The sequence below is a fragment of the Camelus bactrianus genome, chromosome 4 (genome assembly GCF_048773025.1).
Source record: "Camelus bactrianus isolate YW-2024 breed Bactrian camel chromosome 4, ASM4877302v1, whole genome shotgun sequence".
NCBI lineage: Eukaryota > Metazoa > Chordata > Mammalia > Artiodactyla > Camelidae > Camelus > Camelus bactrianus.
In genome coordinates, this window is record NC_133542.1 from 58,441,903 (window position 1) to 58,469,171 (window position 27,269).

The 27,269-nt window shown below is 40.6% G+C and overlaps 1 protein-coding gene across 27 annotated transcripts in view; it reads right to left on the minus strand.

Moving 5' to 3' along the window:
• SUSD1 (sushi domain containing 1) overlaps window positions 1-27,269 on the minus strand; it is a 142,351-nt gene that overhangs the window by 96,922 nt on the left and 18,160 nt on the right. For all 27 annotated transcript variants that reach the window (XR_012506515.1, XR_012506514.1, XR_012506513.1 and 24 more), the window contains exons 4-6: window positions 21,881-22,033; window positions 21,073-21,252; window positions 6,900-7,079 (exon numbers count right to left, since the gene is read on the minus strand). Coding sequence is in view for 13 of the 27 variants with exons in the window: in XM_074362004.1 (XP_074218105.1) it covers window positions 6,900-7,079; window positions 21,073-21,252; window positions 21,881-22,033 (513 nt within the window). In the remaining 14 variants the exon portion in view is untranslated. The remainder of the gene's footprint in view (window positions 1-6,899; window positions 7,080-21,072; window positions 21,253-21,880; window positions 22,034-27,269) is intronic.

Genomic DNA, 27,269 nt, shown 5'->3' on the forward strand with positions numbered 1-27,269 from the left:
GAAGACTTCTTCATAAATGTATCAGATACTAAACATCCAAATTAATGCTGCCCCTTTAAGAGAGATGACTTGGGAGACTATGCCCTAATTCCAATAGTACTGAAAACTGAAAACATTTCTGGAAGTTCTCTTTGAAACTGACGCCAAGGCTCTTTATTCGCCATTCACCCTTAACGGAACAATTATCAAATGCCAAGCGTTCTCCCATGACAGGCACTGGGCTGGGACGATGATCAACATAAGCCTCTCCCACAGCAACATGTTGTCTGATGGACGGAGCAAACACATAAGCATAACTCGATGAATATCAGGACACAGTGATGCTCAAGTACCACGGAGGATAGAGAAAGAAGCCACCAGCTCTCCCTGGAAGACCTGGGGATGTCGGCTTCATGGAGGGCATGACCTTCCGGGATGAATGGCTGAACAGTGGGAAAGACATCTAAGCAGACAGAACAGCAGGTCTGATGCCTGGAAGTGTAAAGGGTGTGGCAGATTCGGAGTGGGGAGAGAACCGTACCGTCAGACAGTGCAGACTTCCTCCTATGAACGACGGAGAGCTAAAAGCTGGAAAATGATGGGAAGCTTTTTTCCTTTTTTAAATAAAAAGATAACTCGGGTGTATTTTGAAGGAGACACTGGAGGTCACAAGGAAAGAACTGATCCCCTTTGCTCAGTGATTACATTACATCAAACACTGAAAGAGAGATCTTCATAGACGTGATCACATCTTCACAGCAGTCACAGGCAGCAAGAATAAAATCAAAAATGGGTGAACATTTATTGAGTGATTACCATGAACCAGAGAGTACGCACAGTACTTTAGATGTATCGTTTACCTAATCTTCATAATAACCCCATGAGTCTGACATTGTCGGGTCGATTTTATAGACCTGAGGCTTAGAGAAGTTAAGCAGCCTGTCAGAGGTCACGCGCGAGTAAGCAGTCAAGTCAGGATCCAAAGCTGGACCTGTCAGACTCCAAAGCCCAGAGCCTTTGCACTGGAGCAGTTATTCAGCAAAAAGGTGAAAAGAGGAAATCAGGGCACTGTATTTAAAACCAGGAGACAATTCTGAAGGAGAGGCAATGGGAGGTAAGAGACTTGAGCCTGAGAGTCTGAACAGACTGCCTTTTGCTGTTCTCATGAAAAATATAAGAGGAAGCAGACCAGGTCTGAGGAGGAGACTGATGAATTGTGCTTAGAGCATGCTAAATCTGAGTTATCTACAGACTAGACCACCAGGTGAAAAAACAGTCTTAAGGTCATCAACGCGTGCATGCTAGTTGAAGCCCTGGGTGCAGGCGGGACACCCAGGTGGGACATGGAGAGCGAGCAGCACGATGGCAGAGCACTGGGACACCCCAAAGCCCAAGGGCAAACCAGAGGAAGAAGCCCGGCAGAAGAGAGGCAGGATACAGGCTGTGAGACTGTGATGCTTAGGGAGTCAAGGATGGAGAAGATCTGACGGAGTGTCAGCTTCCTCAAAAGCTATCTCCTTTCCTTCCCACCAGCCCCCCAACCTCCTCACCCTCACCCAGGAAAGGCCTGAAGTAGAACATAAGGCACTGGGGGCTCAGTCTCTCTCTCTCTCTTCTCTCGTATGGCTCTTTCTCCCCAAGTGCAGTGCACACAGTGTCATGATTAGATCTGAGGTTGGACTCTGGCTAGAGGCAGGCAGAGCTGGTCTTTTGCTCGTCCAGCTGTAGGACACTTAGGCCTCTCTGGTTTTAACCAAAGGAGGCCCCCACAGCATCCAACTGAACTCTGCACTGGGCTTTGGGAACCAAAGCCTCCATGGGTAATAAAGTACCTTTGCTTTGTTTTAGATTCTGTATGTGGTGCATGGGTGCATGTGTGTGTGTGTGTCTAAACGTACATATATATATAAAGTTATGTATTTTAGCATTATATTAGCATCCAGCATTTTTCTGGGCTACTCATCACATTTGCAAATAAATAATTTCATAATTAGTTAGTTAATGTCTATCTCTCCTGAATGTAAACTCTATGACAGCAAAAACCAGGTTTCTCTCTCCATCCCCAGAACCTAATTCAGTTCCCTGACACAGGTGCTTTTTAAATATTCACTGTTTGGTTGATTGATTGAATAGATGATGAATGTATGGATAGATAATCACCCTTGCCAGATGTTGTGGAGAGGTTAAGAGAAATCAAGACTGAAACTAGAACATGAATTTGAGAGTTACACGGTCATTAGTGACCGTGGTGAGAGGGCTACAGTGAATGGGGGGGTCGGATGCCTGATTCTTCGCCATCAGGAGGCTGAGAAGAGAATGGAGTGGGAGGGGACAGAGAGCACAGACTACGCTCTCAGAAGTGCCATTGTGGGCAAGGACTGGTCTTGCACACTCTCTTGGATTCCAATTTTATATCCATTCTCTTTATTTTTGAAAACAGAGTAAATTCAGGAGGCCCTAACAGATGGTCAAGCTCAATGTCATTTCTAGTCAAAAACAGATTTCAAAAGTAATATGACTAATCTTCTAATATGACTCAATAAACTACCTCCAAAGGCAATTCTCAAACAGAGATTACAAAACAGACACATTGTGATAAAGCAGCGTCACTGAAAAGAGGGTATGCCTTCCCAAGGTGACAACCTTGAATAAATGTATGTTTGGCTATAAGACTTCTGCCAGGTTTCTTTCTTGTTTTTAAGTCTTTAGGGTCACATAAAACAGGTCGAAGTAATGTGGCTTAGAGTAGTGCTTTCCTAAAATGCACTGCACACTTTAGGATCATTTTTGGTGGCACATGAATAAACTTCCACGTGTTCGCTTTGTGTCAATTTTTGTGTACATTTGAAACAAAAACTAACTGTTCAACAAACTCATGATGCTATATATATGACAAAGTGTCTTTGATCAGTACATTTAAGTTACAAATTTAAGTTTTAAATGTAAGTTATTTTAAGAAACTTAGTGAGTAAATAATATTTTTGTCATGGAAAACATGATCAGGGTGGTCTGCAAATAATTCAAGCTTGGGAACTCTGGTAGGAGAGAGAGCGCAGACTTTCCAGGATTCAGGACCTGAGTTCGAATTGTCTCTGCCACTTACTGGTCACTGAATGACCTTGTGAAAGTTGCGTAACTTTTGTGAGTCTCGGATGACTCATCTATGAAACGAAAATTGACTTCACAGGGGTTTTGTTTTGTTTTTGTTTTTTTTTTTGAGGACAAAATGAAATCAAGCATCCGGGCTCCTGGCAGAACCCTGGGCGTTGAGGTCGGTGCCCCATCCGAGGTAGCGCCCATGCTTGACGGTCTAAACATCGCACACGTATTCAGACAAATCCCAGCCATGTGGCTGTTGACGTAAATGTGTCCATTTATTCCGGCTGACCTTTCCCTGCTATCTGAAATACGGTGAGCTGCAAGTGAGCATTCACTGGGCTGGAGAAAAGGATCAACAACAAAACAGAAGGGGCAGAGGCTAACAGGAGGCCTGGAGGCATGCGGACTCAGGGCCCAAGTTGGGTCAGGGGCTCAGAAAGGATCCCAGCAATCACACAGCCTGGGTATCAACAGAGATGTTAACTCCCTGAAGAGCCTGGAGTGCGTGAGCGTCAACTGCATAATTATTAACTCAGATTCTAAACATAAAAAGCCAAATGACCAGTGCAGAATGAAAGCCAGGGACAGTCTTATCAAGAATGAATCAGGCTCTTTGATCTTGAGGTAAACCGACTCACTGAACATCAAGCTTCCACCTGGGGTTTTTCCAGACACTAAAGTAATTGCCTAATTCTCAGCTGTCTGGAGTTTCCAGTCTAAACCGGCCTTGAAACAAACAAAAAAAACTCCCTATCTTGCCGGAGTTCACACTCCATTAAAAACATATACAGATCCGTGCCACTAATCGGAAGAAATAGGGACTCCAAAAACATTTTTAACTAAAAACAATCCAAGTAAAGTTTGGAAGATAAATTATTCCACGCAACTTGGAACTAAACAATCAAATGTAAAAAGAGGGGCAAACGGAATGAAAACAGAGGACAGCGGTAGAAGACATTCAGAGGTTAGGAAGAAAAGTAGAAGATGGGGGGGGGGAACCCAGAAGTCGACACTGAGGAAGGTAAATATAAAATACACAAAGAGAGTTGGGACAGGCAAGGACGTATGAAGAAATGAAGGAAAAAGAAGGGGGGGGGGGGCAGCTGAGCCAGAGCCATGGTAATGAGCATCTCTCACTGCAGTTCCAGAAGCCTCTCCTACCTGACCACCCAGCAGCTGTGTGCGCTGTGCCAGGAATTAATCAGCATGTAAATTTCCCCTTTATCAGCGGAAATTGAATTTAGCTGCCAATCTTCATTGAGGGCCTCGAGGCCTCCTCACAGAAAGATCACAGCTCTCAGGGAGTATGCCTTTTCTCTCCTTAAACCAACACTTGCATCAACCCGTGGAAACAGCTGCGGCCGGAGCCACAGACTTGGTGGAAGGTGGCAGGCTGAAGTCGGTAATTATAATTAGCAGTTACATAACATGTTTGTTCTTCAAAGTGCTCTACAAGCATCAGCTAATTAATAGCTTACTAAGCCCCGGGAAGATCCACTGGTTTTTCATGTAGTGACTAATCCCCATGCCCCCACTGAATTCCGAGTGGTGGAAGCACAGGAGCTGGAGCAAGGAAGCAAATGGTTGAGGGTCCACATGCTCTGCCCAGCTCTCTGGCCAAGTGACTCTATAGGTCGCTCTGGGCCAAGACCACCTCCCCAAAGGTTGAATTCAGCAACCTATGAGGCAGCTGCCTCACTTCCTCCAAAGAACTCTTCGAAGGACTAGTTGGGGATGCAGTACTAGTCTGGAATGACCATCAGTCTGGCTGGAAATGGCCAAATCTTCTCAATTTCCCCAGTTACAAAGACTGGAGTCCTTGGAGGTAATTACAGGTCTTCCCTTGCTTCTCTGTGCAAGTGGGGCTAGTCAAGGGGACCAAAGAGAAGGCCAAACTAGATCTCTGGGTTCTCACCCATGTCTACCCTTCTCTGTTTCCATGATTGCCATCTCTAGCCTGTTCCTGCTGCATTTGCAGTGGAGATAACTGAACGTGGGAACTACATGGCACAGACAGGATCTCGGCTGCAGAACTGAGTTCTTCATCCACTTCGAGGATGCTTTGCCAGAGGACTTCAGAGGTCCCTGAACACCTTGAATTTGTAAAACATTTTGTGTATATGTGTATGTGCATTTCTTTGGAGAAAAGTCTATTTATCCTATTGCCCTATAAATTCCAAGAAGGTAGTGTCCAGCAAAGTAGTTCACACATAGCATATGCTAAATAAATATCTATTGAATAAATTGACAGATTTCATCAAATTCCTCTCCCCTAAATGGTCAAACATTACTCTGTGGAAAATAATCACCAGCAAGCTGCATGTTGAAACTGCTCTGGCTAGACTTTCCCATGGAAAACTTTGATTGATAAGACCTGAGACATTCTACCAAAATTCTGCTGCAAGGCAAACCAGAGACCCAGATCAAAGCTGCCTCGAGATTTCACTCTTCAGAGCCAAGCAAGTCAACATCTAGAAATAAATTCCCAGAGCTATTCAAGACTGTGTGACAAACCTTTGTCACAGCCCTGGTCAACCACTATAAACATAATAATCATTGCCTTTTCTCACCTTGTTTCTTGGAGGCAGAAGCGTGAAATAAAGCATGTGGACGTGCACGCTTCGGACACGTGAGAAGACCCTCTTCAAGCAAGGCTCACAATCCCAGCAGCAGACCGAACACGCGCACAGTGCTTTAAACTTTTCCAAATGCTCCCTGCATTGACTATCTCATTTGCTTCTCTCTCAATAACTGTTTGAAGCAGGAAAGGCAGACTTTATTTTCCCCTTTTTATAGACGAGGAAACTGAGGCTCTGAGAGAATAATGCCTTAGTTGATTACACCCAGCTAACATATGGCGCTGCAAGAATTTGAACTGAAGTCTCAAAATTCCTTTTCCCCAGTAATTCCATTTGGGGCTATACATCCAAAAGAATTGAAAGCAAGGTCTCAAAGAGGTGTTTGTATGTCCGTGCTCATAGCATTATTCACAATAACCAAAAGGTAGAAGCAACACATGTCCATCAATGGATGAATGGACATGCAAAATGTGGTGTATATATATATATATACACACACACACAACAGAATATTATTCAGCCAGAAAAAAGAAGGAAATCTCACCATTTTTGACAACATAGATTAACCTGGAGTACATTAAGTGAAATCAGCCAGTCAGAGAAGGACAAATACTACATGATTCCGCTTACATGAGGTCAATTAGTCAAACTCATAGAAACAGAAAGTAGAATGGTGGTACCAGAAGCCGTGAGGAGGGGTAAGTAGGAAGCTATTGTTTAACAAGTGTAGAGTTTCAGTTTCTCAAGATGAAAAAATTCTGGAGATTGGCTGCACAATGTGAATATACTTGACACTGAAAAATCATTAAGATGATAGAGTTTATGTTGTGTATATTTTACTATGATTAAAAATAAACATTAAAAACCTCATTATACATTATACCACCCTCTCTCTGAAAAGCTGTCAACATGTGCTAAATTAGGACTTTCAAGTACGCCCCGCTGAGAAAATGGTTCATGGAGAAAAATTTCTCAGCCAGCCAAGCAGAGGAAACAGGAATTGCTATGATTTAAGGTGAGGTTCAAAAGATGGATGCGTAAGATTCTCTATCCTACTTTTTTTCCCAATCCATCCCCTAAATCTTTAGGATTTAGCTGACAAACCTAAAGCCAGGTGCCCACGCAGGTAAACGGCACAGCCAAGCACAGTACGCAGAATGAGCAATCAAATGAAGGCATTAAGTTCCAGGCTCTTGCTGGCCGTTCGCTTCTAACAAGAGCCCCCCACATTGGAGTCTGTACCTGTGCATGACAGAGTACTTGCTCTCCAGGTGCCTTTCTCTGTGCAGACGGAAGTGATCTTTCCTCCAGGGCTCTCAAAGCCCTCCAGACAGACATAGTGAGCCACACCGCCCAGGCTGGAGCTGTGGTTCCCCACCAGGACCGCGTGCTGCACTTCCGGAGGGCGGCCACAGTTGATCTCTGCAATGGGAAACAGCACAGCGCTAGTTATGCCCCATGACTTCCACCCCATCATTCATATTTTAGAAAGAAATACTCAGTGATGATAGAGTCCAGTCATCTGGGAAAAGAGAAAACACTAACCCTATCAAATAATCCAATTGTGAGGTATATAAAATAAGATTGTTCAGAAGTAAGAAAAACAGGTATCTCTGAGTTTAATGAAATTTACAAACAAGTATATAGAGAAAGTATTCCAATTATAAGGTTATTTATATCACAAAGAATTCCTTGGTCAGTGAAATGATCCATCTCAGAATTCTTTTAAATATTGAGATTTTTCTAGTATCTTTTTTACTATGTATCTTCAGATCATTAACTCCTGAGTAGATGATAATGCAACTGTAGTTTTGTTACCAATTGAATATTAAATGAAATATATATAAAATCTCTGAACTTTTTAAAACAAAGTGATGGGGAAAGTATTTATAGTCTAAGCATTTAATTTATGTACACATTTCAAAGAAAAAAATTACTTGCATAGAAGGAGACAAAAATGAAATTATAAGATTGATATGAAATTTCTTCTCTGCAACTCTGACTACTAGAAGACACAGGAATATTAACAGAGAACAAACTGAGGGAAAAGGATTATGACATTACCATTTTAGACCCAGCCAAACTCTACTCCACATATGAATAAAAGAGTCATTTTCAGATAGTTTACAATTAAAAAAAAAATCTATATGTGTATCTTTTCTGAATAAAAATTCAAAAATAACTCCAGTCCAACAAAAAAACTGAATGAGAATAAGCATCCTAAGAAAGGAGAAGGACAGGGTTTTAGAAGAAACACTAGTGGGCCATGAAATCAGCGTGATGTGCAGGTAATCATAGTCATTTAAAGGTGACTATAGAGCTTGAGAAAACTAACAGTAAAGGATTCTAGCACTGAAAGCTGAACAGTGTGAAAAAGGTAATAATTTGCAAATTAAATTTCAAATTATTTCAATGAAATCTGAGTAGTGAGATGAAGAGAAGAAACAAAATATGCTAAATTTCCCATATAGTTGTGGGGAGCTCACAGATACAATTTTATTCAAGAAAACATAATAAATATATAATTATAAAATAAGCTAGTCATGGGGAGAGGATATAGCTCAAGTGGTAGAGCACATGCTTAGCATGCAGAAGGTCCTGGGTTCAATCCCCAGTGCCTCCATTTAAATAAATAAATAAATAAATAAACAAACAAACAAACAAACCTAATTACCTACCCGCCAACCAAAAATAAATAAAATAAGGTAGCCATAATAGTTCCAAATGTAATCACTAGTCCAATTACACCTAAATCCAGAAAGAAAAAATAAATAACTTTTAGCATTTATTCTGATTTTTAGTTTTCTCCCCAGTCTGAAGAAAGTCAAGAAAGTTAAGCACTCCTGACATCCAAGCTTTTAAAACAGAAAAGTCCATTTATGGAGACAAAGCATTCAAAATAGAGAAAATGGCATGATCTGTTCCCTATTCCCCATCAACCATTCTTGGCCTTTGAAACAGGTGGCTTCTCTGAGATGAGCTACTGATACAGAATTGGTGGATTTAATGGAATTGTACTCTTCTCCATCCCATTATGGATGCTTGGTCTGTTGCAGAATCCCCGAGTTACTTCCTGGAGGGAGGCCTCTCAGAGCAGAGTTGTCACTGGGGTTATCATAAGATCCTCAATACAATAGTTCAATCCACCTTATCAGTCCCTTGATTCTGAGATTTTTTTAAAAAGAGCTAGTCTCTGGTCAGTGCCAATTCAAATCATGAGCAGTTATGGGACCAGAATGAGGTGGTCATTAAATGTATCCTCTAAACTTGTCTACCTCTCAAGCCCAGTGTTTGTTCACAGGGATTTGTTCCCATTTCATACACGTTTACCGGACACAAGACCCCTTGGCCTTCAGCATGTTTTCCCAGCACCAAACCTTTAGACATGTTTACTGGCCCCAAACATTCCAAGACATGAGTATATTTGTGTGTACACGAGCAACCAACCGAACAGGTGGTTAATGTTTCTTAAGACTGCCCGGTCATTGTTGACATGTAAAACATCTTCTAGCTAAAGCCAGGGTTCAGTTACAGCAGGAAATAGAGGGATCACCAGTGAATAGACTGAGGGTATAGATTTATGTAGGTTTATGGACCTTGACGCTGGAGTTCTAAATAGCACATAGGAGAGCTTCGGCAGAGAACTCAGTGAAACACAGCTGAATTAAGGGAAAAGCATAGATACTAAAGGGATAAGAGTTCAGAAGATAACCAAATTGGCTTCCACCTTGGACATGACCATGAATAACAGAAGGCACGGTGGCTTTAGTTGGGACTATAAGATTTTTTTAATTAACACCAAAAATACTAATTTAGGGGGTGAGAAAGCATTAGCCTGTTCTCTAGGGATTAAGGTTTGAAGGGTCAGTTAGATATCCAGTGACAGGCAACTTGGACCTTATTCTGTGAGTTCCCATCACAGAGCTATTCAAGTTGGACAGTACCTGGGCAAGAGATATTTAGAGAGGATTCCAGCATGACCTGGATTAAATACATGGTTCTCAACAACAGCTATACATCTGAATCACCTGGACAGCTTTTGAAAACAGACACATGCTGGAGTTTCACACACACACACCCCTACCCTCACCCAGACCCATAACTCTTCTGAATTAGTAGTACTGAGCTGGGTTCTCAGCATCGACATTTCTGCAAAGCTCCCAATTTGATTTGTGTGCACACTCACAGCTGAGAATCTAAATTAAATATTGGTATGAATGGCTACCATTTACAATCACATGCATCGCCCTAGGGCCCCAAGTATGTATCATTACTGTGCACAGTAACCATCCTGGATAGAGATGATTTCCCCCCCATTTTATAGGTAAAATGGCTCAACATGGTTAAATGAAATATCCAAAGTCATATAGTTACGTGATGGCTAGGAGCTGAACCTACATCCATCAGATTCCTTCTCCTACACCCACTACCTCTCAAGGTAAGTTCCACTTTTGAAAATCTGTAATATCTGCCCCTCTCCACCCTCTTCCACCTTACACTCTCTCTCCTCCAGGTACATACTTTCTCCCTCATACCTAGCCTACTCCTTCCCAATGACAGATCTGCCCCATGACTAACAGAAGGATCCCTTCTTCCTCTGAACTTTTGTGGCCTAAATTCACTTGTTCATTTATTCCTGTATTTAATGAGCACATAGTACATGCCAGACACTATGTCAGTCACTACAGCAGTCAACAAAATGGGTAAGATCACTGCCCTACAAAACTTAGGGAGAGAATAATTAGACAAAAATAATAATAATAATAATAAATCAACAAGATAAATGCTGACTGTGGTAACTATTATGTAGGAGGTAAAATAATATGATGGGAAAGACTTTTTAAATAGAGTGGTTGGGAACTGTTTGATCTCTCTGAGGAGGTAACATCTGAGTTAGGACCTGAAGGCTGAGAATGAGCCAGTCACATTCAGGACCAGAGGAAGAACATTTCGATGGAACAGAATAACTAATGTGAAGACCCTGAGGTGAGAAAGTTCTAGGCGTGTTCCAGAAAAAAAAAAATACGACCTGTTGGTTGGAGCACAGCTAGCAAGAGGGAGAGTGGCATGAGGTGAAGGTGGGCAGAAGAGAGGAGCCAGGCCACAGAGGGCCTTGTTAGCCTCAGGAAAGAGCCTGGATTTTATGTAAAAGCAGTTGAATGACCTTGGAGGGTTTAAGCAGAGGAAATGAAACCATCTGACTTACATTTTTCAAAGACCATTTTGACTGTTGCTTGGAGAATGGATGGGAGGAACAGGAGTAAAAGGAGAGGTCAGGTTAGGGTCCAGAGCGGCAGGCCAGCCGAGAGAGCCGAAGTCTTGGAGGCCCTTGAGAAACAACAGTGGAAACGGAAAGAAGTGGGTGGGTATGAGACGTATTCTGGAAGCAGAGTAAGGTTCTTGGTGATAGATTGAACGTGAAGGCGAGAGAACAGGTAGGATCAAGAACAATTATCTGTCAAAAGAATATATGGATGTTCCTATGTGTCTGAGTTATTGTGCTGTACACCAGAAATTGACACAACATTGTCAACTGACTATATTTCAATTAAAAAAAGAAAAAATAATAATAAATAAATATAAATAAAGAAGGAAAGAAAGAAAAGAAAAAAGAACAATTATCTGTCTTATTCATTTGACCTTTATTTCCTACTTGAGGATTTAGTGTTTTTTAATGAATGTTACCCCAGACATGGACAGTTCCTAAGGACAGAATCTTTATCTTATGATCTCTTGCATCCCCATAATCCCTACTTAAAAAAGTGTGTGTTGCACAGGAAATAATCAATAAGTATTTGCTCATTAGTAGCTTGCTGCTACTTTATCATTGTTCAAGATGCAATAAATGTTACTTTGATACGCTAACAGCCTCTGAGTAAATTCTAAGTATAAACAAGACAGGAACACACTACCTCTATTATTTGTTATCCAACAGAAGTAACTCACACCTACCAAACACCAAGTAAATGAAAGACCCACAAAAACTAGTATCAGTCTCGTACTAGTGAATTCTGGGAAAGCTGCTTAAACCCCAATAAATTTAATCATAATAGCATTCATCAAAATCCTACTAAACACAAGGTAGTCTATTTGATGCACACAGAAAACCCTGCAAGGTAGTTTTTTCTCATGTAGTTTATAGACATAAAAATGGAGGTCCTTGGAGTTTAAGTCTCATTCAAGAGTTACAACACTATTAAAAACAGCACCAGTGTTCAAACCATGGTTTGTGTGACCCCAAAGTCCAGGCCCATTAAATTTGGGCAGCCTCACGATGAAGAGGTCCACTCTAAGCCTTGACAGAGACTGACCTTACAGGTGAGCTAAAATCTCAGAAGAAAAGGTTGCATGAAAAGACATTCAAATCAGTCAGGAAGGGTTCTGTAACAACTCCCTCTGCCCAGTCTTGTCTCCAAGAACTGTCCCAGGGCAACAGAGCTGCTGGAAATGAACATCCCTTGCCGCTGTGTGATGCCCTGAAGCCTTCCCAGTACCGACGTTTAACTCCGTGATATGAGGGTCTGGCAGGGGGTCTCGCCTGGAACATAAGCGAATCACAGATATTCCCAGAGATGGCAGCCACTGCCACTTCTACTCAGACTTAATGGTACCCAAGAAAGCAGGTGGCCCCTATTAAGAAGTATTCAAAATATTCAATAGAGGCTGAAATAAGTAATGGAAATATAGTTTGACATGAAAATCCCAAAGCTCTTACCATCACAGGGAAATAAGCCATTTAAAAACAGTTAAGGGCAGGGAGAGGGTATAGTTCAGTCGTAGAGTGCATGCTTAGCATGCGCGAGGTCCTGGGTTCAATCCCCAGTACCTCCACTAAAATAAATAAACAAATCCAATTACCTTCTCCCACAAAAAAAAAAAAAAAAAAAAAAAAATTTAAGTTAATATCCAAAGGAAAGAAAAATTAAGCAGCACAAATTTTGTATTGCATATGCATAGGGGTCTTCATTAAAGGGTATGTTTCTCTGGCAAATTATGTAATTAACAACGTTTGGATCTGCATCAGGAATAGAGTCGACTAATTATGACCATGGCTGGGAATTTTTCCTTCCTATCTATTCTATTACTTGTGATTTTATTCAAATAATCACCTTCAAAATAGGTCTCCCTTGGGGGAAATGTATGGGGCCAGTTTCAAGGACCACATTTACACTGTAACTCTGATTCGTATCTTTAAGGTAAAAATGTTTATCCACACTGCTAGCTTTAATATTCTACCCAAGAAAATATTCCAGAAGGACATTTGCTCGATGAAAGGAAAAGGCAATTTATGGCCTCTAATCCACAGCTGGCTCCGTCACTAATGTCAGCCACACTGATGGCTGTTTATTATCCACATCAGCACAATTATGTGATTGATGATAGGGAAAAAAAAAAAACAGAGTAATATGAGGCTTAATCTAAGACTGTTTTACAGACCGATAAATACCAGGCTGAAAAAGAAAAAAAAAATGACCAATAATGTCTATAAATTGAGGCAGACATTTTGCCAAATGCCAGGGGAATGAATGATAGGCCTTTTCCACTTATTGATATTGACCAAAAAAAAAAAAAATCTTCCCAGAAAAATAAACTACTAGATGGAAGGCTCTGACAAAAGGGCAGACACAAGTACGAAAACTGCAGAAAATCACATCAAAGTCATTTTTCATCTTTACACAACAGTAACAGGAATACGCCTCCCTTGTGCCTTGGGATCAAATCAGAAGGTTTACATACTACCTGGAAATCAGTGAAACATGGGAGGTTGTAAGGGCCTGAACAGTCTCGGCCGATGAACACCAGAGCGGACGCTGTCCTCGCGGTCTAGGTCAGATAATTCAGCACTTAGACCTGCACCTTCTTCACTGCTTTCATTTGTAAGAATATCCTCTCCCCTTCCGAACGGTAAGTTCTCTGTGGGCTGTGTCTATATCCTGTATTTTTAAAACCTCCCCCTGCAGTCATGTGGGTTATTAATATTACCATGAGCGTTAAATTTTGTGACGTTTATATGTAGGAAATATGACTCAAGGAATGGGGTTGAAAAGTGTAACCTTCTAACAAAGTTTCAAGCACTTTATGGCATGTTCTAATTTTGGCAAAATATGGTTAGACCCTCAATCCAGGATCCCTTGGGCATTAAATCACATATATCACTGATGGAATCTAACATCTCAATATGTGGCAACGTGAACTTAGAAAATGTTATCACAATCATCAAAGGGAAATGGGAGGGTTATATTCCATGAAGCACATTCTCAAGAGGTGCTTATAAACCGCTGGAACTAAGCTAACAAGCTCATTAGTAATAAAAAGTCCACTTGCCCTTAAGGCAGCAGAAAGAAAAAAGAATTCCTTTTTGATGGATTTTGTATTCCAAAGTCTCCCATGAACTTTAACCTCAACTAACAATACATTTCCTTCAGATGATATTCACAGATCGTTTGGAGGAAAAACAAAATTTTCCACTTCACATAAAAACGCTTACTGTCAACGGTGTCTAATATGGAAACAGCTAGAATCTGAACACTTCGGAAATCGCAGAGGAGGTGACAGGGTAGGTTAAAACAGGAGTGCTGGTAGGGGGAAAAAGAGTTTATCAATATACCTCTTGAAAGGATCTTTCATTTGTAAAGGTGAGATGCTTTGAAAGGCCCCGGGATCTTTCTTTTTTCAAAAAATAACATTAAAATTCTTCATTTAAATGGTCTAGTTGTATATAGAATATCTGAATTTTAAAAATCAATAAATAAGGTAAAGTGAAAGCTGAAGAATTTCAGACCTTCCCACTTTAAGGTAGGAAGTTTCAGAAAGACCTTAATTTTTTGTTAGAAGCAATACCTGCCACTCCCTGCTAGATTATGAGTCTCTTATTATGATGACAAACACTTACCCAGCAGCCACTCTGCATCAAGCACAATGCCAAGTGCTTTATATCATCACCTCATTAAATCTTTGTAATAACTCTAACAGGGGAGGATCAGTTTTATCCCCTTCTTCAGAAGGAAACTGGAGTTTGGAAAAATTGAGAGGTGGTTATGGAACCCATGAGTGGCTCAGCCAGAACTCACACAAGTCTTTCTGATTCCAAGGCTCATGTTTCATCACCCTGAGTCTTCTAACCAATGTCATTACTTACTTTGCGCACTCAAGTGGCTCTAACCATTTGTAAGTGACATATTCCAATGGCATTTACTTGGCAAAGGGGTAACGTGAGAGATTTGTTGCAGGCAGCGAGTAAGTCAATGAAGCTTTAAAAGATCAGGACGTAGTGAGATGCCAGAACATCTATTTCAAATGAAGCCAAACTCCCATCGCCTGGAACACAGATGCTGAACACAAGGTAAGGGTGCTGCCACTCCAGCCTCTCTCACCCAGGTGGACATCGTGAGTCGACCACAGCACTCTTCCCTGCTAAGCCTGGCTAAGAACTCAGAACCCTCGCACACGACTAAAAATTCAGAGATGGCAGTTCAATGACCTCACCTGAATGCATTCATTTGTATTCCAATTTATGTCAAAACTTTTTCAAACTCTCCCCAACCATGCAGAGGTGAGATTGGGCTCCACTATGAAAATCTCAAAAGATGAAGAGTTTGACTCAGCAATGATAAGCGTCCTTCTGGGTGGGTCCAAGACCACACTGGACAGGAAGATACATCTGCCCCAGCGTGCCTCTCCTCCTAGCCCTCCAGCTTTTCATCACTGCCTCCCACCTCCAGGGCTCACTGAGGCTGCTTCGATATGGAATTTGCCTTCTAGAAAAGTGCTCTGGGTCCTCAATTTGATATATAAGCCAGTGACCTAAGGGAACTATGAACTAAGAACTGGAGTGACTTGCTCTGGTTCCTAATGGGGACTAATACCCATCACTAGTTGTAAACAGAGTATCTGTGAAACGGGAAGTAACACCAACCTACTAACCACCTCAGAAGGCATTTCTAAAGAGCAAAGGGGACAGTGTTTATGGAAAACCTTGTAAGCCTCAAAGTGCTGGTCACCTCTAGAGAACTGGGCTCAGCTGTGAGCAGACTTCAGAAACCAGGTCCCACCCCGTTAACCAACTCGAAGAAGAAAGTCGGCCTCTGCAATCGGCCCAAGGATGGAGGGGTGGGCCATCCATCCTCCGAGGGCCACATTCCTGGATGTGGGGAAGCCAAGAGTCAGCCCCAAGGCTGGTTTACCAAAGCATAGAAATATCATGCCAAGTGAGAAGGAAGCATGAAGGCCCAGAAGACAGGGTAAGAAGGTGTGGAATCAGGAAAGGACATGAAGCTTGAGGGGTGAAACAAACGAGGAGGCCACGGTTTTGGCAAGGCTCAGCCACAGGGCACACTGGGACGTGGTCCGGGAGCCAAATACACCACCTCTGCCGTCTTCTGCACCGCCTTGCTCGGGGATGCAGGGCGCCTCCCCAGGCCCCAGGGGTGCCGGGCACCGGGCCAGGTGCTGGAGGCTGACGCTGAGGAAGACTCACAGCCCAGCAGGGCAGACTGATGAAAATCATAAATACTCACAAATAATATACTCACATGTTGCGCACTAAGAAAGAGAACGTCAGAAACGAGGTTTAAACTGAAACTTGAAAAATGAGAAGGAGCTTGCTGTGCAAAAAGCAGGGAGACTCCCTCAACAGATGAATGAATAAACAAAATGCAGCAAATCCATACAATAGAAAATTACTCATAGATAAACAAGCCCGTACTGTATAGCAGGGGGAGCTATATTCAATGGCTTGCAGGAACCTAAAATAAAAAAGAATACATATATACTATACATATATGTATGTATAACTGAGTCATGATGCTGTACACCAGAAACTGACACAACATTGTAAATCAACTATATTTCAATAAAAAAAAATTTTTAAAAAGGATATTGGGGTTGGGACAATTTCGTAAATAAATTTTTTCAAATGTTTAAGAACAACAATAACAACAACAACAAAAAAAGAAAATTATTCAGCCTTAAAAAGGAATGAAGTTCTTCAAAAGGTACAAACTTCCAGTTGTAAAATAAATTAAATCCTAAGGAAGTAATATACGACATGATAAATATAATTAACACTGTTGTACATTATATATGGAAATTGTTAAGAGAGTAAATCCTGAGTTCTCATCACAAGGAAAAAACATTCTTTTTCTAGTTCTTTAATTTGCTATCTACATGAGGTGATGAACATTCACTAAACTCACTGTGATAACCATTTCATGCTGTAGGTAAATGGAATCATTATGCTGTACACCTTAAACTTATACAGTGCTGTATGTCAATTAATATTTCAATAAAACTGAAAGAAAAAAAAGGAATGAAGTTCTGATACATGCTGTAACATGGATGAACCTTGATAAGATTATGCTAAGTCAAATAAGCCAGACATTAAAAGACATGTGTTGCATGAGTCCACACATATGAGGTATCTAGAATATAAATTCACAGACACAGAAAGCAGAATAGAGGTTACCAGGGGCTAGAGGGAGGGAGGAATGGGGAGTTACTGTTTAATGGATACAGAGTTTCTGTTTGGGACGATGAAAATGTTCTGGAAATGGGCAGCAGTGATGGTTGCACAACATTGTGAACATACAATGCCACTGAATTGTACACTTACAAAGGGTTAAAGTGGTAAATTTATATTATGTGCATTTTACTACAATAAAAATGTTAAAGCAGGTTGGCAATTATTTCAAGCAGAAGGAAAAGGGTCTGAAGCTAAGAGATTGCCATGCTGGTTGGGAGAGAATGATGGGAGACGTAACCTGCAGGGAAGCCAAAAGGCCAAACTCCTGTTGGCCTCAGAAGCCATGGTTAGGAGTTTGGATTTTATTCTAAATGCAGTGGCCATTTCAATGCTTTCAGAAGGGTTTTAAGCAAGGGGAGGCAAGTGTAGAAGTGGATTATTATTAGAAGGGACTATTCAGTACCAGACACACTGCCCGTGAGAATTCCCAGCCCGAAAAGAAGATTAAGCCCCAGAAAGGATGGGAACATATCTGGAAGACAGACATTCCCAGAACCCTCCAACCGCCTACAGTACAACCTGCTGGTCATTGGACTCTTTCACGAGAGGCAAAGTATTCAAAGGGAAGTGTACAAATGCCACCTCTTTCAAGAACCACCCCATCTTTCCACCTGAACCCTCTTAGTCTTTCCCCATCACCTCACATGACACTTAGGAGCTCACCCTTATGTAACAGTTCGTGGTGTGCCTGTCTTTTCTCCCCTTGCAGACTCCAGACTTTCCTAGTCACAGGATCTATTATTAAGTACAACATCAGACCGGGACTCTCATGATAAATTGATGATAAAGTTAAAGTGATGCCTTCACCTTGCTCCTGGCTTGGCTGAATTTTTTAAAACTCAAGTTCTTTAAGCTATCCCTTACAACTTGCACATTTTCTGAAAATTAAAATAATAATAACAAAGTCATAGGAAATGCAAGCTAGAGTTTCTATCTTTTTCAGAGTTGATGGAAACGTGGGATGGACATTTCCATAAATTCCTACCTATTTTGGACGATTTCACCCTCACTCCGAGCATCAACTTCCGAGGCCTGTTCGCATGGGGAACTCGTGTCACAGCTCCCCTGCCAAGGCAGCAGAGCCTCCAGGGACACGGGAATTGGGAGAAGACAAACAGGATCCGCCAACAGTACCTCCTCTGATGGGGAAGTCTGTTACCCGACACTAACGCCACCATCTGTAATGCACAGCTGCTCCTTTCTCGAGTACCAGCTCCTCAGCCTCCAAGTTCACAGTTGGCTAGTGTTTTCAGTGGAATTCCCAATTCCTGTGGCTTTATAACTCTGAGCTAAAAATACAGAGCCGGCTGGCACACGGCCCAGATTCTGGAGCCCAAAAGAAGACTGAAGGATAAATAAGGAGCGTGCACAGCCCTGAGATGCTGGTGGCCATGTGGTGACTTGGGGGAGGCACGGGGGGAGGGTGTCAGCAGGCGAAGGGAACAGTTATTACAGGAGGGAAGAAAGAAGTGAAGACCTGCTCAGTAACGGTTCTTTGGAGAATATAACAAGCACTCCCCACTAAATTAACCGTCTATATTCTCAGTCCAATAATCCGGACAACTACTGATTTTCAAAGTTAATACAAATCGTCTTACATGGGGTTTCCTATATAAATCTCTAGGGAGTTCTTTGATCTGCATTATGGCACATTTTAATCTAAGTTCTGCATTTTAATTGATCCATTGAAAGATAATGTTAGGATTAAAATGTACTTTAAGAATTTCTTAACCCCTAGAATGACAATTATCAAAATATGTTTAGAGCCTGAATTGCAAATTAGAATACCTAGCCAATTAACTTAGCCAAGGCCATCACTGAGGTTTCTCAGTTACACAACAAATTCAATGAAAACTGGTTTTTTTTTCTTTTTTCTGAAATGGAAACAACTTCATTATTTTGTCTAATATGTTTTTAAAAAATTCCTTCAATACAGAAAGTATTTAAAATACAAAAATCAGCCAGGATCTCTCCCAGTGGAAATTACCACCGTTAACATTTTGATGTATAGCTTTTTAAACTTTTTCATAAATATTACATGTACATATGGACTTTTTTAAAGTTAACAGCATGTTATACAGTTTGTAACTTAGTAACATACTGTTAATACTTATCTATGTCAATAAATATTCTTTCTGACATAATTTTATTGGCTACAAAATATTCCATTTTATGTATATGCTATGATTTATTTAAGCAATTTCCTTATTGTTAGACATTTGAAATTGTTTCCGATATTTCACTATTACAAACAACTATAAACAAATGTAACTCAGAAAATAAAAAATGTGAGTGCCTACACCAGAAACTGACACAGCACTGTAAATCAATTACATTTCAATTTAAAAAATAAAATAAAATAAAGTTTTCCAGCCAATAAAAAAAGGTGAGTGCCTTACAGTTCTCTCTATAAAAAAATTAAAAATAAATTTGAAATACATGATTTTTCTAGGAGTATGTAAATTACCAAAATGGATACCAAGAAGGATAAGAAACTTAAACAGACCAGTACCAAACTTTTTTAAAATATCCTAGGGGTGAGGGGGACGGTATAGCTCAAGTGTTAGAGCACGTGCTTAGCATGCAGGAGGTCCTGGGTTCAATCCTCAGTACCTCCTCCAAATATAAATAAATAAATAAATAAATAACCCTAATTACCTCCCCCCCCCATTCAAATAATAAATAAATAAATAAATATCCCAAGAGGTCTGCCTCTCCAAAAGTGCCATATCCAGATGGTTTTCTAGGTGAAATCTTCTAAAATGCTATTTATAGTATTCCAGAGAATAGAGAAAGAAGGAAAGGCTTTCACATTTTTTTCTCAAAATTTAGAATACCAGTGATACTAAAACCAACAAAGATGGTATAGAAGAAGAAACGAGACCAATCTCACTTGTGAATATCAATGCAAGAATTCCAAGTAAAGTCCAGCAAATATAACCCAGATTAAAAGAATAAAACACCAAAGACCCAGAAGAATCCATTCTAGCAATTAGTACTGATCATTATCAGGAAATCTAATCATATAACTGGTTAAAGGGGAAAAAATATATGTGATCACCTTAATACATGGCTAAAAGGTGTGATAAAAATAAACCATTTCTGATTTTTAAGAAAATCCCAGTAAAATGGGAATAAATGAATGCTTCCTTAAGATTATGTACACGTAGTAAAAAACTAGTAAAATGATGAAGAGAGAGAAAGCCAAAAGTAGAAAACACACCAAAATCCAACATCATCACAAAAACAGAAGCATACCAGAGTGTACCAGGGTGATTAAGCATACAATCTCGGAAATTAGAACTCTAAATCTAAATTTCGGCATGATCACCAGTTGTATAACCTCAAACAAATTACTTAATTTCTCCATGCCTCAGTTTTCTCAATCTGTAAAATGGGGTTATAATAGTACACACTCATAGGGATATTGTAAAGACTGAATGAGTCAATATATATAAATGCTTAGAACAGCACTTGGCACATAGTACTATACTAGTATACATAAGACTATAAGCAGACGTGCGTAACATCAAAAAGCCAAGATCGTGAATGAATAATGAAACTCTAAAACCATTCCCATGAAAGTCAGGACTAAGAGAATATTCAAAGTCAATACTACTATTTAAACTTTTGTTCTGAAAACACTAAGTGGTCAGTCAAAAGAAAAATACTTCTACAAATACAGAAAAATGAAAGATGAATTATTACCGTTGGAGGATGATAAAATATTATTCCTGTAAATACCAAGAGCAGCTACTGAAAACCTATTAGAAACAATAAGAACGTATTGGATTTATTTAATTCATTCACTACCCCCAAAAAGAGATTCAGAGAGAAGTATGAAACCACTCTCAAGATGGTGTAAGCTGGGAACCTGGACCTTTGGAAACTCACCTTGGCAGTTTAATTTTGGGGACTCCCATGTGCCCAAGGCTGTGCATCTTGAAACTGTATCTTCTGAGCCACTGAAAAATCCTTCTTTGCAAGCATAATGAACCTGGCCACCAAGCCTAGAGGTATAATTTCCTATGATATAGCCATCTGGGACCTCAGGAGGGGTGCCACAGTCTATTTCTGAAAATAAATTAATGGCAAGTTCATTACTATGTGAATGTGAATTTTCAAAATTCGTAACCTCTCTCCTCCTCTACCTCATCCCCTCTCCCCACACACATACACACCTGAGCCAAATTTTAAATAGGCTGGTTCGTTTCCACATGACTTCTGGGCATGTTTCCAGTGACTGTCTCTACTTAATCTTCTCCTTCCACAGGTAATAGCACCTAAACATGCACAAAACTGGAAGAATCTGGCCATCAGCCCTCACTAATTCACACTAACTAAAGGGAAGCCTGGCCCAATGAAGTAAAAAATTTAAACCGCCCATTATCTTAAGATGTATACACCTTTGTAAGTTTCAGGGTCACTTTTGAGACGCTGCACCTTTCCAGATCAGCTGTGTTTACTACCTAACATAATGGTTAGTATCTGAATACCAACTGACTACTAAAAAAATCCCTGAAGTTACTAGTTTTAGCTTTTTTAGTATTCCCTTCTAAAATCATGACTGTTGCTTTATTTCATAGGTTACACATGTGGAAAGGAACAGCTCCCGCCCACACGGCCAACACAGACCCACAGGCTTAGGTTCAGAGCAGGAGAATCTCACCTTCAGATGCTGCATTCTTTGGCAGAAACCCACCTGTGCATGACGTGGCATCTCTGGTCGGGTGGAAAGGCTCAGGCCCGCTCCTTGGCAAGTATCCCTCCATACAGTAGCACTCAAAGCTCCCGTGAGTGTTCACGCACCGTCCTCCATGCCTGCACAGGTCGGAAACCTCACACTCATCTATGTCTTGAGACCCATCCCAAATGCAAGGGAGAGAAAAACAGAAAAAGGGAAAAAAATGGTGGGACATTGTGACAGCCATTTCTCATGTTCTCAGTCTGCACGTATACAAGTGGATGCATCTGTTTGCAATTGTATCATTTTATTTTACTCCTTAAGAGTTCTCCTCATAGATCCCTCACATCATGGGCACTAACAGGTGCTCGATAAATATTTGACAATGTGTTATGAAAATATTTAGAGACCAACAACCATCACCAACTCTCAAACACCCAGCAAAGTGAACTCAAAGAACTATGCTAAAAAAATCAATTACTCTAAAATAAGGGTGGTCTCACCCTCATACTAAAAGATCTGAAGTAGAACTCCTAATAAAAAATTATTCAGACGAGAGCGAAAAATGCTTTCCACCTTCTAAGCGCAGGACAATGAGGCAGGAAGTGAAGAAGATAACTCAGAAGGGTCTCACTCATTTTAGCAAGATTAGAGGGGCTTAAACCAGCCTTCAAGAAGGACAAGACATGCTCCTTAGCAGACTTTCCCCCTTGACTGAAGATGGTCAGAGATAGCAGGTCCAGGAGTAAACATCACATAATGATTCAGAGGCTGAAGAAGAAATCTCTCTGCCAGTTAGCGGTTTTTTACCCCAGAACTGGCTTAGAGCACAAAACATAAAATTTTAAGAATTTCATCAGAGTCACACACACACACACACACACACACACACCAATTTCACTCAGAGAAAAAAAGGACCTTAAATGAAATGGGATTTTTTCCCAGGACATCGGCAAGGACCATCAGGGGGACAGAGGACAGGGAGCAGCATGACTGAAGAAAGTCTGGTTGCTCCCAGACTCTGGGATTTCAAAGACCAGCAATTTGGAAGGACTGAAATATGGTGGCCAATATTGTATTTTGCCAGGTAAAGACTCCCCACCCCGCAAAAAAAAACTACTATCATTTCATAAAAGAAAGAACATGTTAACCTCAGAACTCTGCAAAGAAGGAAGAAAATAATCTCAGAATCCTTCTAAATTTTTGTTTGGTGTAATTGTATTAAAATTCACTATATTCTTTATGTTTGTTTGTTGGTTGGTTGGTCTTGGACCGGTGAGCCCCTCTTCTCTCACTGATTGCTGTCTGGGAACCAGTAATTCATTCAATTGCTGGAGGAGCCGACACACGTTATCAATTCTGATCAATGTCCATCTTTAGTGCAGCACACTTTGGGGAACTCTGTGGGAGATCGGTTCCAAAGATGGCAGTGGACAATTCTGCCCCTTCCTTTCTTGCAGGCGTCTCCTCCCATCAAGAGTGGAGTCCACTTCCCCTCCTCTTGGGCTGGTCTTGAGACTCGCTTTGGCCAAAAGAACTCAGCAGAAGTAACACGGTGCCTGCTCTAGACCGAGCCTAGAAGATGCCTGGCAGCTTCCTTCTGCCTCTGCTGGAACCCAGTGTCCACTCTCTGAGGAAATCCAGACTCTTGTGCTTGGGAGAGAGGCCCTAAAGATGAGATGACACCTGAAGACAGAGGCCACACTGGGGAGAATTAAGGTGCCCTGGTCACTTCAAGGCCCCAGTGTGAGAGAGGCCTTTTATCTGCCAGCCCAGCCCAACCCAGCCTCGCCCAGCCACCTGCTGAATATATCCACACAAGTGGCAAAACCACCCAGCCATGGAATTGTGAGGAACAGTAAATTGCTGTTTTAAGTCATTAAATTGGGGGGAGTGGGAGAGGGTGGGAGGAGTAGAGTTATGCAGTAAGAAATTACCAAGACACTTTTGACCTGTGAAGAGACGTTGGAGACCAAAGTTACGAGGATACTGTATCAATGAAAAAGAGGGGGAAGTTTCTGAGAAAACAATGAAGTCTTGGAAATTATAAACAAAATATGAATGCCAAAAATAAAAACTCAATAGAGGCACTGAATAATAGGTTAGTCACTGCTAGAAAATAAACTCACAAATTCCAACCTGAGGAATTTTCCAAAACACATAGAAAAATAAATTATATATGACAGAAACTATGGGACAGAAAAATGATATGAGAACAGATCCAAAATATTCACTATCTATCTGAGAGGAATTACAGAAGAGTGGAATAAGTGTATAAGAATCAATATCAGAAGAAAAAAAAAATCACTCAGCTTACATATTCAAATTCAGGTAGCTTTCTGAGGTGACAGGCATGAATGTGGAAAAGTGAAAGTCATTCTGAACTTCATGGAATAAAAGGAAAATCTATATACCTCCTGAGAGAAAGGAATGGTAATTTAGGAGGAAAAGAGAACCAATCTGACCTAGGACTTCTTGTGTTTCAGACACTTGTGTTTCTACTTGAGCCAGTGAGAAACATCAGAATAAATAATGCCCAGAAAGGGGAAGGCCTCATAAAACACAACAAAGAGTGGTGAGAAGTGAAACCAGTAAAACTTAAACAATTGTTGATAACAGAATCACAGAGGCTTTGGTAACTGGGAAGAAAAGGCTTCTTAAAATAAAAATAATACAAAATAAAATCAATCTCCATCTAGTACAAACTTTAAGAAATGGTAAAATCATTTCTAAATGCATGTGTTCCTAGACTGGACTCATCATTTTGGCTTATCAAGATTTTCTTACTCCAAGGAGGAATTTGTAAAAGGTGTTTATGGATATACCTTTGACGCAGAAATCATTTTCCAGCCTGATCACCTGCCCCAGACTCCTCAAAGGAGAGTGAGTGGGAGTAAATGGATTTTTCAGTAGACTGTTCAAAATAAGTGGTACAAGTATTACAGGGCAAACATGCAGTGCTATGGAAAAGAAGTGGAGTTTCTAGGTGCTGACTAGCTCTTTATGGGTCACCGTAGTCATCAATCAGTTTGCTTTGTGTACACTCACTCAACAACGTAATGACAATAATTGTTATAATGACTGTTAAAAACAACCACTCCTGCATGTCATCCTGCACATGCCAAACTCTGCTCTAAACACTTCATTATTTATTACTGTTATTTGCACCTTATTTCATCCTCACAGTGGCCCTGCGAGGTTGACGCTACTATTATCCCCATTTTACAGATGACGTAACTGAAGCATAGAGTGGTTAAGGAACTGGGCTGAAGTCACACAGGTTAAGCAGTGGGAAAGCCAGGATGTGAAGCCAGGAATCTCGCTTCCGAGACCATATTCTTAACCACTAGGCTGCACTGTTTCTCCCTTTGCAATCTATGCCTACCGTCACCCAATCAACAGTTCTCTATCTCATCCTGAGAGATTGTCAAAGATGTCAACTGCCTTAACGAAGTCTACACATGTCTACCACGTATCACTGAGATTAATTAGTACGACCTGATTTTGACTTTTAATCCCTCCTGATGCTCACAAACCATCTCTTTTTTAATCCCTTTTAGGATCTTGGCTGGACAAAACATGAGAAGCTCACCAGAACAACTTCTCCAAGTAGCAGTTGATTCCATGGGGTCTTCAAGGTTATAACATGTTTGCTGGTGAAGAAAAATGTTCTGAGCAAACTTACTAACATACAACTAATCAAGGGGGAAATGTCCTATGTCCCATTCTATATATAGGATCATGGAACTTTATCCGTAGCCAGAACAATTCCTTGCTAGAAAGTAGCAGGACCGAGCAGGACACTCAGACCTGGTCCCCGGGTCCTGATGTTCTATATTTAATCCTTTCAATAGTGTGGATTTGAAAGTCAAACAGACGCAGGTTTGAGAACTGATTCTGCTACTTATTAGTTGTACCAATGTCTGTTCCTTAACCTTTCCAAATCACTTCTGTAAAATGAAGTTAATTATACTAGGCTTTTTGTGGAGATTCAATAAAACATGTGGAAAGCACTCAGCATGGTGCTTGGCTGACCTTTGGTCCTCGATACGTGCTAGCTAACACGTGAATGGGTCTTGCCTCTCTATTGACTCAGTTCTCCCCGAAGCACAAGCCACTCCTGCATGACCCACGCCTGAGCCTGGCCCTGACCGTGAGCAATGAGCATGTACACGCATTCAACACACTCTTCCAAGTTCCTGGCTGGAGTCCCGGGAGTGGCCACACGGCTTGTTCCACTTGATTCGAATGCTCTAAGACAGAAGCGAAAAATCCATCTGGAAGGCCCTTAGCTAGAACAGGAATATCAAAGAACAGGCGTATCAAAGAGGTAAGAGTTCAAAAAGAAGCTAGTCTGGGAATAACCCCATTAAACACAAGCCCTTGTCCTAAGACACCTTTAAGATGTGAAGACTCAGAATGGACTCCGTGGGAAAAAGGCACTGAAGAACTTTCAAATTCATGACAATGTTCTCACAGCCTACTTTCTCCACATCGCTCTAAGAACTAGTTCTTTCCAATTCAATGAAGTAAGAAGAGGCAAAAATTACTTCTTCACATCTTGGAAAGTAAAATTATTTTTTTCCTGCCACCTTCCCTCCTCAATTGCCAGATTCAGCTAAGAAGCCTACATCTTAAGAAGCCACATTAAAGGAACACAAATACCCATTTAAAATCAGGACTGTTAAATTCATATCATCTACTGATATTATGCAGCGTTGGCAAGGGTATGAAGAAATGAAGACATTCATGAAATGATTAGTGAGAGAATATTGGCATGAACTTTCTGGAAGACAGTCTGGCACTATGTAACAAAATGTAAAATGTGTAGGTAGCCCTTTGACACATAAGTTACTTTCCCGAATTAATAACAGGGGGATAATTCCTTGTAAGGATGTAAGTACCAGGATGTTCATTATAGCATTTCTTACAAGGGCCAAAAACAGAAAAATAATCACAAAAAGGAGGAAAAAAATAATCTGTTAAGTAACAGAGTACAGCCATTCAATGAATTCCATATAGTTAATTTAAAAGGTATTATATATCTATCTCTATATTAATTTACAGATGAGTTATAATATACAAATAATAAAACATACTGATCTTAAGTGCTCAGTAATGAGTTGTGACAATCTCACACAACCGTGTAGCCAGCAAGATACAGAACATTTCCATCACCCTAGGAAGTCCCCTCTTTTTCTTTCTAGTCAATCCCCACTAAGCAAACCATTTTTTTTATTTCTATCATTTGAAATTAGTTTTGTCCATGCTTTATATAAATGGACTCTCTTATAAAACACGTGTTTGTGTGTCGCATCTTTTATTCAACATAACGTTTTCAAGATTCCTCTGAGCTGTGCATGTATCAATAGACAGTTCCTTTTCACTGCTAATCAGTATTCCACTG